Source organism: Danio rerio, chromosome 20 (genome assembly GCF_049306965.1).
Source record: "Danio rerio strain Tuebingen ecotype United States chromosome 20, GRCz12tu, whole genome shotgun sequence".
In the NCBI taxonomy this organism is placed as follows: domain Eukaryota; kingdom Metazoa; phylum Chordata; class Actinopteri; order Cypriniformes; family Danionidae; genus Danio; species Danio rerio.
In genome coordinates this window covers 9,494,624-9,512,121 of record NC_133195.1, presented here as the reverse complement: position 1 = coordinate 9,512,121, position 17,498 = coordinate 9,494,624, and the positions used below count along the sequence as shown (strand labels likewise).

The 17,498-nt window shown below is 37.6% G+C and overlaps 1 protein-coding gene across 1 annotated transcript in view; it reads right to left on the bottom strand.

Annotated features, from left to right (window-relative positions):
• The window catches only part of si:dkey-174m14.3, an 84,527-nt gene extending 73,446 nt beyond the window's left edge, over positions 1–11,081 (bottom strand). Inside the window, exon 1 of the mRNA XM_068215510.2 lies at positions 8,259–11,081. Within this exon, the coding sequence (XP_068071611.1) occupies positions 8,259–9,176 (918 nt within the window). The 5' untranslated portion in view covers positions 9,177–11,081. The remainder of the gene's footprint in view (positions 1–8,258) is intronic.
• Positions 11,082–17,498: the final 6,417 nt, after the last annotated feature.

The window sequence follows — 17,498 nt, the reverse complement described above, 5'->3', positions numbered from 1 at the left end:
TATTATACTTAAATATTTAAATACTTAAAAAGTGAAATTAGGCATTAACTTGAGCAGCTGTTTTCCCACGCTAACTGTCTCTTCTTCACTGATGGTTGCTTCTTTTCAAATATATACGCTCATATTTGCTATAACTTTGCATAAGAACATCAAGTTCAGCTGGAGAAAGAAATGGTGATCTCTTTTATAAGATACTGCCATAGTCACTCGTAATGTCTGCGCTCCATTGATAATGCCTTTTTAAAGTCACGGTGTGCGCGCTTAACTCTGAGTTGGTCTACTCGAAGTTGATTGACCCAACTCAGATCAGCTGTTCTGAAACCGAAAACTCTGAGTTTTTAATCTCTCGGTAAATCAACTCAGAGTTCAAGTTTAAACTCTGAGTTGTTTGAACCTCCTTACTGAAACAGGCCCCTGAAGTATTGTTATCATACAAAAAACTAACATCTGTTTTTGTCCAGGGAGTTATTAGACTTGTCGTTATTGTACATTATAAATGTGAGATATTAAATATCTATACCGAGTGAATGGCTTTTTTAATTTCTCAAAATTAACGCAAACACTATCTAGCTATCTAAATAAATTAGTAAGTATATAAATAAACACACATACACATATACATATACATATACAAAATATTTTAACTTGTGGTATTTTATGTTTTTAAAAAAAACAATACAACAATAAATTCAACATTTATTTCCCAATAATTATAGTTATTTCTGCCCCATCCGGAATTATATTTGGCTACATGAGACAGAAATAATAATGATAGAAAAATATAAATTTATATATATATATATATATATATATATATATATATATATATATATATATATATATATATATATATATATATATATATATATATATTTGTTTTTGTAAGACAAAAAAATGAAAAGCTGACATTTTAGTGCACATTTAATTCATATTTTCTGATTTCTTGCATATTTGCAGCTTGATTAAACCATTCAGTTTGCAAGTGAAATTTAACATTGATTTTTCGTTTCTCAGATTTGACACTTTTCACAGACAATGTTGTCTCCTTGGTAACAAATATATTTGGAAAAAACAATTAAGAGGCAGAAATGATTGTTGTGCTAGAAATAACATAGTGTGCATACTTTGTCATTTTAATGTTTGGAAGGTGGTTTTTATGATACATGAGACATTGGGTCTAGGAAATATCTAAATATAACCCCTATTTAACGACCATTCATTCTGAAAACATACCACTATATACATTTCTGGAGAGCACCAAATACGTCAGAGGAGATATGTTTTTTGCATTTTTTGTTTTTTCGCCAATCCACCAGAGGCAGCTGTGTATGCTATTTTAGATCTCATATTTCTGTGGCAAATGTGTTATTCATGCCTGCTGATGTCACGTAAATCCACCAGAGGCCGCTGTCAACTGACTGACTGACTGACTGATCAACTAACCCACCCCTCCTCCTTTCCTAAACCCAACCAATAGTGTTTTCAAAAGCACAGACTTATCCGCCCAACTCCTTCCCTAAACTCAACTAACAGTTTTCAATAGCAATCCAGAAAAAGAAAAGCCCTCGCTTGATTTTTACCCCGTTTTCATATTTTTCCACATTCTCACCCTGTTATTTACTTGTTTATGTTATTTTTTAGCTTTTGTTTTACCTGCTTTCTGGAATCGTTCTTCACCAGACTTGACATCCATTATTGTGGTCAACTCCTCTCTGCGTCTCAAGTCTACCAACGTACATAGCGAGCTACTGGGCAAACTGGTAACGGCAGAAAAGCCGTCCACACAAAGGTAAGAAATCAGCTGGTAAGTGTGAAAAGAAATGGCATCATCACCCTGTAGCTTTCGTTTTTATACGAAATGGAGCTGTACGTACTCACTACATAATTCGCGATCTCCAGGAATGTAGAGCTACATTTTCAGAATGAGCCTGTGTTTAATGTTTAAGGTTTGATTTCGCTCAGTGTATCTCACTCATTTTAATGTGAACATATTCCTTCATTTTTCTTTGGCTTAGTCCCTTTATCATCAGGTGTCACCACAGCAGAATGAACCGCCAACTTATCCAGCATATGTTTTACACAGTAGATGCCCTTCCAGAACCAACCAGTACTAAAAAACACTCATACACTCTCACATTCACACACTTACACTACCTTTCTTCACTTCACCCATAGCCCATGTCTTTGGACAGTGGGGGAAACTGGAGCACCCAGAAGGAAACCCGCACCAATACAGGGAGAACATGCAAACTCCACACAGAAACTCGAACTAGTGACCTTCTTGATGTGAGGCAACAGTGCTAACCCCTGAGCCACCATGCTGCCCTTTGTGAACATATTATAGTATATAATTTATAATTAGAACGTACTGTAAAAGTGGCTGAGTAACAGCATTAGTTAAACCCTTAGCACAAACACGTAGGCTTTCTCCCTCTCGTTCTAATGCCTGCTTAGCGTATTAGACCAAAACAAACATCAACAACAAATAATATTTTGATAGCACCCGCTGAGCCACAGTAGGTACATACTGTACTTTCACAAACCTGGATTAATGTCCTTATTTGCATATGTACTGTCAATGTCATTTACTGAACCCAGCACACAACTGAAGGCTTGCTTGGTCTGTATTATTTGAATAAGTGAATCAGCGAATCATTACATGAAGATTCCCTATGACTGTATCATCTGAAACAGTGGGTCTTTAACTGGAGTCTTATTCTGACCAGATACAATATGTGAATTGATCATGGCTAACTATACAGTCATTCTGAACAGATCATTTGAATTGATGTGAACTTGAGACTCATTAACTGCAGATTCACGGTGCATTCCAAAGTGAGTAAATTGTATTCCAAAGGGCACGTCAGAGAGAAAACACACATGGCTGCCACATTAAAGTGCCATTCCAAGCTGAAGTTCTCAAGACTGGCCACTTTGAAGGGCCGTTTGAAATGAAGTATTTTGAAGGCTACAACTGATGGACACTTCAGTCCCTGTGATCCTTTTTGCAGGGAAGTTGTTTGATGTCACATGCTGTATTCCATTCAAAAAGGTTCATTCCTACACCCAAAATAGTGATGGAGAAAACTGAATGCAATGCAGCATCACTGTGAACAGATCATTTGGGTCGTTAGCTGGAGACTCACCTGAACTGGATCATTTGAATTAGTGAGTTTTCTTAAGAAAAAATGCAATAGGATTTGTAGAATTCATCAATTTAACAAAGTAACGTAAAAAAAAAAAAATCTAGTTCACAAATACTGCTATTGATTCCCAGAATCCATGTTTTTCTTAAAAACCCTTAAATACTGTGTAGAAAAGGAAAAGCTTTGGATTGCTTAATTGAAATAAAAATGGTAATGATAAAATGGAATTTCTCAGTTCAAGTGCAGATACTTGAAAAAAAAATGTACTTAAATAGTTTGTTCATACATAAATGAAAATGGTGTTATTAACTACTCACTCTCGTGGCATTCCAAACCCCTGAGACATTCGTTTGTCATTTAAATACAAGTTAAATATTTTAGATCCATAGACATCCTCCAAGTTCCACAGTCCAGAAAAATACAAATAAACATGCTCAGGAATGTGCACAATATACTGACACTGAGTGGAAAATATTCAGCCTTATCATAACTATTTGACATTTTGTCCAATTAGTGGCTAATTCGCACAAATGAATATAAGTTCAGTCGTACGAAACTGTACAATTTTAAAAAGAAGGCACACAACACCCATAAACCAAAGTCATTGAGGGATAAACAAATCATGCTAAATTAAACAAATGAGATTGGACGAATTTACAGGAACTAGCCATTAAATAAAAAATTTCTGAATTGCTGTGAGATTGTGCTGTTGCACATAACTGTATTCTTGTAACCTGATACCATTCTGTTTAGCAGACGATAGCAAACAAATCTAAACCTTGCTGTCTATGAAGGATGAGGGAGCTCTCTGATTCAATCTAAAGTATATGCATTTGTGTTCTGAAGATGAACAAAGGGTTCTCAGGGTTTTGGACAACATAGGAACATTTTGAAAAAAATATACATTTCTGGAGATCGTGAAGTATATAGCCAGAATTACGTATGGCTACATTTCGTCTTTAAAAGGAATGCTATGGGGTGGTATGACGCTGTTCCTTTTAGCACTACCAGCTGACCACTTACCTTCATATGGATGGCTTTCCTGATGTTACCAGTTTGCCCAGTGGCTTGTTGCTTACTTCGGAAGATTTGAAAACGTGGTAAAAATCAGCAGAGGGCTTTTCTTTTTCTGGATTGCTTTTGAAAAATTTGTTTGGGTTTAGGGTAGTGAATGAGTGCTGGTCAATCAGTTCCTTTAAAAACTCTATCGGTTCGGTTTAGAGAAGGGCGTGAGTGGGGTTATTGGTCAGTCGGTCAGTCAGACAGTCAGTTGACAGTGGCCTCTAGTGGCGAAAGGAGCAAGAGAATTTGAAATCTGACAAAAGCGTACACAGTGCCCTCTCGTGGATTCGCTAAAAAACAGGAAAAAAACAGAGCGTAGCTCCTGGGATGTATTTTGCGCTCTCCAAAAATGCATATAGGAGTACATAAATGGAAAGAACTTGAGTTGATTTTAGAATTACATGAGACTGAGTAATTATTAACAGAATTTTCATTTTTGTGTGAACAAACCCTTTAAGCACAGTAACAAATTTAAAAAAAAAATACAAGTGGGACCAATACTTCACCAAAGGTTTAAAGATGTTTTTGGAAGGACAATAACCTGGAGTTAAGATCAGCGTTAAATGCCCTAGTGTATACACTCACAATCAATACACTGGGAAAATAAATGTGTGCTACTACTACTACTACTACTACTACAACAAAAAATAATTATAATCACCTATACATTTCTGATCAAGAGGTTCTGTTTAAGAGATGTTCCTTTGAAAATCTGGCACTGAAGCAGATGACATGAAGGTTCACTTATTATATCTGCAGTGTCCATTAAAGCAGGAAACTGACTCAATCAACTAATATAAAGATCAGCCTCCACTTTCCAATGAAGATTGTTTCTGGCAACGACTGGAAATCTCACTTTCCGACAAATGGCAAGGGAGCACTGCGAGTTTCATTTGACAGGCACACACACACACACACACACACACACACACACACACACACACACACAAATACTCTCTCTCTCTCTTTTTCTCACTTTTCACACACACACACACACAAACACACACTATCTCTCTCTCTCTCTCTCTTTCTGTTCTCAGGCACACAGACTTGTCTCTCTGCCCCCTCACCGCCCACCTTTTTTTCAAGCAGTTGCTAAGGTGACGGCAAAGACTGAATTTTAATCAGATAATAAATTAAGGCAACGATTTTGTGTGTGTTCTACAAATGAATGCTTCGCGAATGGAACAGGTAAACATGTTTAAAGCACTTAAAAGCTAACAGGTTCACATCTGGAATAATGACACCTGCAGAATAACATCCCATTAGTCGTTCAAAAAGTGCACAATCACAGCCAATCAGCTCAACATGATATAACCGCACACATGTTTACCAACACTATGCTGTTACGTAAAACTACAATCGATCCAATTAGTTGGCAGATACTGTATATGGTCCGTACAGAATAATGAGAAACTTGGCTCCCTTTGTGCCAGATTAGTTATTGATCTGATTCACGAATACAGTGTCTTCAACTGTAAACACACAATAACAAACTAGGGCTATGCTGGCATCTCGTTTACCCCTTAATGTACTGTACTACTATCAATGCATGCAGCGAGAGCATAAGGGAGGTTGCTGTGTTTTAGGAACACTCTCTATGATATGTGCCTGGGTTTTACTTTAACGTGGGTAATAAAGTGCGCTGGTTCACTTGTGATACTCTTATCCTTCCAGGGCTCAGCTTGACTAAACGCTTGATTCAATAGCAATGCCTTCTGATGTATTTATGAGTCAGGGACAGACTGTATTGTTTACTACTGTTACGGTTTGTATGATAGCGCATCCTACACAGGCTTTATATCTCTAAAATGTCTGCTGAGATAGCTGTTGAAAAAGGTTTTTTCTTTTTTTTTCTTTTTTGGATGGCAGAAGTACTTACAGAGAAACAGAGAAGGTTGTTCTTGCAAACCTCTAAACAGATTGTGGAACTTTTGCTATATTTCTATTGGAGAAATTAAATCGAAAATCACTTGAGGCTATATTGATACTGTAACATAGAAAGTCAGGGTGAAAATGGAGATGAGTGTCCAAATGCAGTTTAATAACTTTGAGTCAGGCAGGTAATGGTCAAAGCAGGAGCAAACAGAAGCATGAGAGTAATCCAAAAGTGTAGTCGTGTTAACAGCCAAAGTGGTCGATGCAGGCGGCAAAAGATCATACACAAGTAAACAAGTGAAAACAAGTCAAAAGCGCGGCAACACTAGACAAGGGAACGCTTATGCTGTGTGCACACCAGACGCGGAATGCGCAAATAAATCACGCTACTCTCACATCAATAAACATGTGAACATTTTGAATTTACTCGCTTCATTAACGCGTCAAATCCACTTCACAATAGATGCAGATTTGCGCCATGGGCAGGGTTTCCGTCCGGTGACACTAGCTTCATTGCTAAATGGCTAACATGAATTTTAATAAGAGAATAGTTGTGTTTATGTGTTTTATGAAGGCTGAAAAACAGCGTAGATTCATTCGGCGATGTGTCTGAGTCTGCTAGATACTATCAGAGGTGCACCCAGAGTTCATCAACTCCTCCAGAAACTATACCTGGATGATGGAAGCATTCAACGGTGCTTCCGACTAAGCCCAGTTTGATGAACTGTTGTCTGTGTCGGCAAGGAATTTTCCACAAGGACACCAACAACAGGCACTACATCATAATTACGCCCCTACAAGAGAAAGCTCCTGATTGGTTAAATAGGCGCAAATGTCCACTGAAATTCAAATTTTTCAACTTGAACAATTGACACTGCATCCGCATCTGATGTGCAGCATGAGCATTGTTAAATTAAACAAGACTCAGCAAAGTATGTGCCTGTGTGAGTGCTGCTTATATGGTCCATCAGTCCAACATGAGCCTCCAGCTGTGTGTGAGTAATCAGGGGGAATCAGGAATTGGTGTGTCTGAGGTGCATGATGGGAGTTGTAGTTCATTAAATTGGCATATGTGTAGTTCCCCAGTGATCTACACAGGCTAAATCACTGTCAAACTTGACAGCTACCATATAAAAGGTGTTAAATTAATGTTGTTTGTGAGCCTTACATTGATGTTTTTTCAATGACTTATAAAATCTATATGTTATTAGTATTTTACAGGGCTGTTGAGTTCTTGACTCTGGCTGGCTGATGTAAAATCAGTGGTTTCCATTAAATCCATAATTTTAAAATACAAAACAAGTTTCCCATTAATTTTGTTGCACTACTAGTACTTCTTCTGATTAGTTGCATTGGTGACACTTTATCAGATAAATAGTCCCTTAATCAGATAAACAGTCCCAGGACTGTTTATTTAGCCGCAACATATTGATTTTTGACATTTTTACGAGGTGGGAACCAGGACATACACACATACAATACAGACAATTTAGTTTACCCAATTCACCTATAGCACATGTCTTTAGAATTGTGGGGGAAACCGGAGCAGCACATGAAACATGAGCCAGGACTCGAACCAGTGACCTTGCTGTGAGGCGACAGTGCTACCCACTGCACCACCATGCCACCCAAGTTGAACATTAAATTTAGAAATATATATAAACTGTTTGCAACCAGACAATGCAGTGGCACAGTAGGTAGTGCTGTCGCCTCACAGCAAGAATGTCACTGGGTCAGTTGGCGTTTGTGTGCATGTTCTCCCTTTGTGTTTCCCCCACAATCTAAAGACATGCGGTACAGGTGAATTGGGTAAGCTAAATTATCCATAGTGTATGTATGCGTGCGAATGAGTGTGTGTGAGTCATCCCAATGATGGGTTGCGGGTGGAAGGGCATCCGCTGCATGAAACATGTGCTTTTAATTCCGCTGTGGTGACCTCAGATTAATAAAGGAACTAATCGGAAAAGAAATTGAATAAATGAATGTTTGCAACCACTTACATACCTTAAAAATGTAGTAAATTCAATGAATCATTGTTTTCATTGTGCTTTCTCCAGAAACTAACTTTTACAAACTTAATTTGATGCGAGTACCCGATCTCTTTGACCTCTGTATTGATTAAAATGCAGTGGAACTATAAAAATAGTGAAAATGAAATGAAAAGTGCCTTACCATATTGATGTCCCGGGGCAGAGAAACAGATCTGTATGGGTATCTAGAAGGGCTTTCCTCCCTATAGTGCAGTGGACTCACGGGTCTCATCCTCTGGATGAGGTTTAGATGACATTCTGGAGCCTTAACCTCTTTTCTCTCACTGCTCTCAAAGATGATGGCTGTCTCTTTCTTTATCTTTACTTCCTTTATCTCATCCTCCCTTCGCACACAGTCAATATCAGTCTCCAGGTAGGCTTTTCCTACAGTCTCTAATGCACCTTGTTCCTCCTGCATATCCTCCCCTGATTGGACGCTCTGTGAAAGGCCTGCTGAATCCTCAGTTTGAGGTTCTGGTGTCTTGCTGCGAATGGAGATTGAAGAACTGGATCTAGAAGATACGGTTTGCCTGGATGACACAAACAGATTGGTGGGACGGAGAACTCGGCTGCTTACTTCATCCAGGAACTGGGAGAACTTCAGTTTGGCTTCGATTTTTAGCTCCAGCTGATGCTGTAACACTACCGGATGCGACACGTCCTGACTGGAGGTCACATTGACTCCCATTCTTTCACTGCTCAGTAGCGCCCCTTGCTGGAAGCTTTTGAGTTTGAGGCTTCTCAATGGCTCACCGCATTGCTCTTGTTCATAACATTTGCTGGTGTTCAGCTTCAAGCATGTTGTCGCCTCCGAGCTGCTAGTGCTGTCCCAACTGGAGGAGCGGCGTGAGCCACTGCTATTGCTGGTGCTTCTTCCGCTGGGACTGGAGGTGAGACTGCGAGACGTGCAGCTCTTGTTTCCAGCTGCCAGGTACCAGCCTACACAACCCCGGGATGAATAGAAGATCTGGGGTGAGGTGGACGAGTTGGAGGAGGTTGTGGAGCTACATGATCGTCTTCTCAGCTGGAGCTGGTGGTACATGCCGCAAACGGGATCCATCACAGCGGGGGAGCCTGGTAATCCTGTTGGCTGAAGCCGCAGGTTGGAAATGTCCTACAGGATCTGATGGCTGCACAAGCGAATGAGCCAGAAACCCAGATTTTAAAGCGTTTAGCCCCAATCACTGCCCACCATCTGCATTAGCAGCTCAATATTTAGGCCACTGAATCATTCAGTCCATTGTCTGGCATTTACGTATGTGGAAGTTTTTCCACCTAGAATCCACTGGAGTTTACTAACAGAAAATGAGAGAGTATTATACACTGCTACTGAAACAAACAACAGTAGAAACCATCATATAATTTGTAATGGTTTTATTGTTCAAAATGGAAATTATATTGCTTTGAAGAGAAACAACAAAGGTCTCAGCCTGAATTGTTTTCTCTTTTGTTGGTGGCATATTAAAACCAATCAATCCTAATGGATTTTGTCCCTAAATCCCAGTGAGAAACAATAAAATATACTGGTTTTAATGTGTAAAATGTGATGTTTGGGATGTTTAAACATGAATAGTAATTGTAGTTAAAGCCATTAAAAAACTCTGTGATGGTTTTAATAGTTTATTTTTTTATTATGAAAATACTATGGTCACAGACAAAAGCAATGGCAATGTGACATTTTACATTTTTAAATAAGAAATTAAAACTTTTACTATTTAATTAGATGAAATAAGAACATTTGGGTGAAAAATGACTTTTTAAAAAACGTTTTACCCAAAATTCAGCACATAAGCTCAATATGTATTCTCTGTATATGTAAAAGCAGACATATTCTGTCTTTCACAATTGTCACGCAGCAAAATTGTGATATTATCATATTATTGTGATTATTATTATTATTATTTTTACCAATTTCAAATATTATTCAAGTTCAATGTCATGAATAAATGTCATAAAAAGTTTAAGTAATCTTATATTTTAAGCTTCTCATGAACCTTTTATAGTCGTGAGGGTGTGTGGGTGTCCTCATTATGATATGATTTGGTGGACAGGCTTTTCAAATATTTTCATAAAAGTGGCTCATAGCTACCTGTATAAAATTGTTGAATTAAAGGTTAACTTTCAACTTCATATTCTGACTTTATATCCAGATTTACCAGGGTGGCATGAGGTGGCAATTGCTGCTCTTATATAAAACCCATCACTGGTGTATTAAATACCGATTTGCAGTGGCGGATCATTGTGATGGCATAAAAAAATACCATATCCCCAGCAGCAGGTCTAGAAAATAATTTATCTGGAGGCAAAACTATTGGAAAGACTAAAGCAAACATTACTGCATGTTTTTTTTTTTGATTCAAGTACATATAGTACACTGCTTTTACACTGCAGATCCATTTTATGAATGAATTACTTTAATAACATACTTAATCCAGCTCATTTTTATGAAGTGATGTTTGTGAGGTCACGAGGGAAATTGCTTTAGAAGTTCGCCCTTAATTAGGACATCTATTGATAGCTCAACAGACTGGGTGTGTGTGTGCGTGTGTTTTTTAACGTCTTTCTTCCAGGCCAATGCTTATTACCACACATTGATCACAAATAAGCAGATAACCTCGCAGGGACCCACTTTTAACGCTGAGAGTCCAACATTTTCATTTAGAATGTTGAGAATGTTTGTTGTTTAGGTGCGAATTCATTATTTCCTGATAATATCACCATTACACATTATCGGCGCTCCTCTGTCATCTGTTTGAGGGCAAAGCAATGAGTCACTGATGACTAGTTTTAATTAGGCTGCTTGTGTGGCTAATAAGTGTGCCAAAAGTTCAACACAATGAAAGATGGCCCTTTGCGATGATACATCTGTGGAGTTTCTCATGCAAAAAAACAGCCCAGATGCAGGCCGAACAAATGATCTGAACTAAAACAGAGCCTCTGCTGAGCCCAGAGGAACCAACAAATGCACTGTAAAAAAAAAAAAAAAATCAGGGTTCCACATAATTCATTCATGTTGTCCCAACACAAACTGACTAAGAACAAATTTAAATGAGTTGAAAATAAAACAGTTAAGCTGTCCCAAAAAAGCTCAAGAATTGTGTTGCTTCACCCCATTTTATATAAATACTGTACTTTGAACAAGCTGCAAAACTCAGGGTAAGTCTATTATAAGAGCCTATGCATTTTTGAGGCCCACAGAGATCTGTTTTATTTAACAGAATGCCATTCACAGCACATCATTCAACATTTTGAGTAACATTGTAAAAGACCATATGACAAAAAGCCATGATTACAAATATTTTTATGTTACTTTAACTTATTTTGGGGGCTTCCAGATATCTGATTTCTATGAAAATTGATAACTTTTAGATTTTCACTCTAAAATATATGATAAAAAGTCACACTCTAAAACATGTTTGGTTCCACACAGTCAATTTGTGTTCAAAAGCATGAAGAAATTAAGTTAACTTAAGTTAATTTTCACAAATGTAAGTGCATTGAACATAAAACTATTAAGTTGCTGCAAGAAAACCCATAAGAATTGTATTGTTTCGGCTTATTTTAAATAAGTAGTATGAGCAAAAAGCAAAGGTCATGAAGGCATGGCAATGAATTGTATTGTGTTACTTTAACTTATTTTATTCAGTTAATCAGGTTTCAACTATTTGTAACTTAATTTTTTAAGCCAGTTTGACTAACATAGTTGAGATACTCAAAGTTATTATTTGATTCAACTAAACTATTTAAAGCAGTAAGGTTTGTTTTGCAGTGTACTGCCTAATTATTTTTAAATTGTACATTTTAGCACTATTTGCTTATCACCCAATGAGGGGCATTCTGTAAAAGAGATTTGTTGACTTTATTTTTTTTAAGTGAGTAAAATTGGCATTTTTATAAAAATTAAGTTATTAAGTTACAATAGGTTCACTTACATTGTTTTTTTAACTTCAACTCATTGCTTTTTCTACTTATTCAACTTGTTGCTTTTAAGGTAATTTGTTTACTCACGTTACTTACTAATTACTTTTTACAGTGTATGGTTAGGTGTAGGATTTTAGGGCATTCCTTCTTATAAAAGTCATACGTTTTCATAGGTGTGAAATCATATGAATTCATTAACATATGCTCATTCTGAAAATGTAGCCCTATATACATTTCTGGAGATCTAGTATTATGTAGCCAGAAGTACGTATGGCTGCATTTCGTCCTTCACTATGAGGTGGTATGATGCTGTTCCTTTTTGTGCTTAACAGCTGACCGCTTATCTCCATATGGGCAGCTTTCCCGCTGTTACCATTTTGTCCACACTGTAAAAAATTATATGATCAATTAGTCCTGATAGCATATGTTTTTAGGTCATTGTAACCTACTAAACTAAGTTAATCATGTTCTAACTTAATTTTCTGAGTTACGCAAGCTGTTTTCAGTCAGTTTAAAATAATATGTTCAATGGACTCATAATGTTAATTGGATTCAGCTTAAAAATTTAGGGCAACCAGGATTTTTTTTCCAGTGCAGTAGCTCGCCATCTACATCAGCAGACTTCAGATGCAGAGAGTAGTTGACTGAGATGATAAGTTTCGAGCCCAGTGAAGAATGGTTACAGAGAACAGAAACAAAAACACAAGCCAAAAAATAAAATAAACAAGTAAATGACAGGGTGAGAATGTGGTAAAATCTGAAAATGTGGTAAAAATCAGGTTAGGGCTTTTTATTTTCTGGATTACTTTTTAAAACCCTGTCAGTTGGGTTCAGGGATGTGGATGGGTCAATCTTTGCTTTTGAAAAAACTATTGGTTGGGTTTAAGAAACAATTTGATTCCCAGAAGCGTGTATATGGCCACATAATCAGAATGAGCCTGGGTTGGAATTCCTACAAATTAGCCACTTTTTGGCAGTAAATTTTTCGTAGTTACAGGGTAAAATAGGTATCTGCAGGCTGTAAATTGTAGTCCTATTGAGATAGGGCAGTGGAGGTTACAGACAGGAAAGTTTTGGGAGCAGAGAGAGTAGTTGGCGCTGAGAATCAAACCCAGAGATCACATAAATTCCAACTCATATAAAGTCCATTTAAGGCAAAGATTTGGCATTTATGGCAAAATGTAATCCGAATGTGAGCCTAATGTGGCCCATGTGGAAAATGATCAATTTGGCCCAAATGATGGAGGACAAATGTGGGCCACAATTGGCAAAAATGTGGCATAGTCATTTAAGGGTAATCTGGGTCTAAATCTAAAGTGACTCACACATGTATAGGTGCAAATGTGGCCCAGTTATCTTAAGACATATGTGGGCCAATTTTGCCAAATATTTGACACAGTAAGCTCTGGCTATTGTGGCTGTGAGCCAAATGTGGGCCAGAGAAAATATGACAAATGTGGACCAGTTATATTAAAGCATATGTGGGCCACTTTTGGCTAATATTCGGCACTTAAAACTCTTGCTTATGCAGCTGTTAGCTTATAGTGGCACAGAGAAAATATGGAAAATGTGGCCCAATTATCTTAAAACATATGTGGGCCACTTTTGGCGAATATTCGGTACAGTAAGCGCTGGCTAATGTGGCTGTGAGCTTAAATTGGCCCAGAGAAGATATTGCAAATGTGGCCCAGTTATTTCAAAACATGTGGACCACAGAGACTAAAGTCACCATCATGGAGAAAAGTGTTTGCTTTAGTTGGGATCATAGCCCTAAACCTCTTAATTTAAGTTTTCTTTTGGGCTGCTGTAACTTTTAAGAACTTTGCTTGAAATGGTTATTCATTACAGCAAACAAGCCAAGTAAGGAAAAACAAAAACAAAACTATAAAATAAAGTGAGGCACAACCTGTGATGAAACAATATAAATTACTGATGTTAACCAATGTTTAATCCATTATTAAAAGTAACGTAATAACATGCTTGTGTAACCCCGCCGGTCCTACGCCACCCAACTCGCTCCGAGCTGGTATCGAACTGGCGTCCTACCGCATGAGAGTCGGTTGCTCTAACAATGATAAAGACCATGGCCTCTAGCGTCCGAGTGAGGTTTACCTGCACAGCACTTACTAGCTGGCCTCCGTTACACTTGCAAATGCCACAGATTTATAAAGGTTTAGCTACAAAAAAGTATATGGTTTAACTTCTGCTCACAGAGACAACATTAATCAATGCATGAACCTCAACAACGGTGACAATAAACAAAATGAACACACTCACAAACATCACAAAAAGGATATTAAAAGTGACTAAATCAACAACGTCAACATTAACAGCAGAATCAACAGCAAAAAATGAAAAATGTAGCATCAGTAAGCTATAGAATGTATTCATACTGAAATGTATGCTGAGATTTTTGTACTTTGCCACACCCAGCAAGTGTAAGGTGTAGGCCGGATCTGGGCCAGAATATAAGCAAACTGTTTCCCAGAATAGGGTCAGTTCTGGTTCATTTGGTTGAATTCTGGCTAATATGTGGTATTGCTGTGGCTTAATTGTATCCCATATCTGGCAAACAGGAGCAGACCGCCCAAGTGCCATCATTCCATGCGGTATGTGGGCAGGATGTGGCTGGGGTGGGAACACAGGTCGTGAGTAGCCTACTACAGTGCTATATTTCAGTGCACATAACCACAAAATTAAAGTGCTGTTGAACTCCTCTTTCACCAAACGTTTAGTTGTACTCCCTTATACAGTATATATAGCCTACTGGTACACTTTTTTTTAAGTATGCTGTACAAAGTTTTACCAGAAAGGTGTTTAATGACAGAGTTTCTTTGTTTTTAGGCTAATGTTAGTGCTAGTTGCATGGCTAACCACTTACATATTCAATTAACTTTTACCGTTTGCATGTTCAATGAATTTTTCTTAAAGTTATATATTTTTACCACTAAAAAGAGTATAGCTGCGTCCCAAATCGCATACTTATGCACTATTCTACGCCATTTTGTAGTATAAATAGTGTAAGTAGTGTGTTCACACTGAAAACTCTTAAAATAATAAGTGCACTTTAATTACCCGGATGATGCACTCATTCAGCCGCTAAAATGAAGTGTGTAACGATGGACACTTCACACACTCAACGACCGCAGGTTTGCTTACGTAGCGGAAGGGGCGGAGCTATCGGACGCACATGTTGGATAAATTTATTTATTTTGGATGGAGAAAGCAAAATTCTCCTACGAGAGTGATTATAGCGCCTCCCGATGGTGAATGCGGCAATACTCACGATAGGTATTATTTGATAATTCGGTCGTTTATTTCACTGATTTGGCAACCGTCAACCGTCATCAGGGAAACGGTTTGAATTTCCGTTTAGTAAAAAAACATTAGTGTGCCATTTGGGACAACACTACATACCTGTACTATCCTGTTGAGTGTGTAAGTGCATAAGTACATAGTGCAAGAGTGCATAGTGTATAGTGTGCCATTTGGGACGCAGCTTATCTGTTCACTTGCTAGCATTGGCTAACCATGCTAGCGCACTTTTGATAACTACCAACATACTACTATTGTGTATTTTAGTTCACTTACTGTATGAGGTCTGCATCTACCACATACACCATCCTTATATGTTTGTGTTTAATATAATATCTACTCAATCTTTGTTTAGTTGAATGTTCTATTAAAATGATTACTGATCCATTTGCAGAATATGTCCTCTAATAGCTACAGCCGTAGCATATGCTAGCTGGCTTGCCTGACTAAATATTTAAATCTAGTGGTCAAAAGTCATAGCAAAAGCAAGCAATAGTTCAGTAAAATTGGACTGCAGACAAAGATTTTGGCTGTTAAGGTGTGGTACCAAACTAATATTCTTTCAAAGGTCTCAAAATTGCAAGTTCACATGCATTTATCTAAATCAGCACAAAAATTACTTTCCCTTTGATGTGTATTTACTCAGACTTAAAGCTTAATAGTGATCTAAGAGTATAACAACATTCAGGGATGCTATGTAAATCAATGTTTATCTAAATGAGAGCAGGAGAGAAGAGGACTAGAGCAGCTTTGATAAGGGAGTGAGGGAAATAATGGCGTTAAAACAGCTAGATGATTACAGAGGGCTTGTTCTCAAGTAATTTTAATTTTATTGAGCAGAACTGTTACAGAAGAGAGGACACAATAAAAAAGTGATGCTGATCACTGCTGACTCGTTTCACACACTTCATCATTATTAGCATTAACACTGCTGGGAAAGCTATATACAAAATAAAGCCTGCAAAGCTTGAAATTGTTAACTATAAATTTAACAGAGGTTTCATAATTTTCACTATCACAAGATAACAGATCATGCTGAGGTTAAATTAATATATTGCATGCTTTTGGGTTAAAGGAATGGTTCAACCAAAAAATTGTATTTCCTTATCATTTGCTCACACTCAAGTGGTTCCAAACACTGACATCCAGAGTAGGAACAAAAAATACTATGCTTTTTTCCCCCAACGTTAATCAGTATATCTTCCTTTGTGTTTAAAAGAATAAAGATTTGGTTTGTTTTTGGATAGTACAGGAGTACAGGATAAATAAATTATGACAGAATTGAACTATCCCTTTACTCAAAGACATTTTTGCTGCTTGTTCAAATAGTTTATGAAAAATTAGCTGAAAAATCCCAATTCTTGCACTTTTTTTCAACCCAGGCTCATGCTAATTACCTACCTCTATATATATTTTTGGAGAGCACCAAATAGGTCTCACGAGGTAAGTTTTTTACAGTTTTTCTTTTTGCGAATCCACCAGATCCACCAGAGACAATTTCTCTGGCAAATGCCATTCGCACCTGCTGTTCTCACGTAAATCCACTAGAGGCTGATGTCAACTGACCGACTGACTGACCGATCCACCAACCCCCCCTCCTCCTTCCCTAATCCCAACCAATAGTGTTTTCAAAAGCACTGATTGAACAGCACCCACCTTCTTCATACTTACCACCTGACTCATATGGAAGCCTGCATTTTTTGCAGTTTTTAAAAACGAGATGATGTCTTATTTTGGTGCTTGCACTGAGTTAAGATTAAAATATTTGATTTTATTTACGCAGTTAAATGTAAAATTATTTAAAACTGTAAACCTTTAAAACATTTATATGCTTCCACTGAGCCATATAATGAGAAAGAACCAAATCTCCTACCACAGCTATGGCGATGACACTCAGATCTACATAGCCTTACTGCCTAATGACTACAGCACCATTGACACCCTCAAAACTGCCTAACTTTCTTCAGTTAAACAAAAATAAAACTGAAGTCAATGCGTTTGGGAACAGAGATGAGGTTCTCAAGATGAATGCTTACCTTGACTCGAGGGGTCAAACAACAAAAAATAAGGTCAAGAATCTTGGTGTGACTCTGGAGTCAGATCTGAGTTTCAATAGTAATGTCATAGTAGTAACTAAGCATACTAT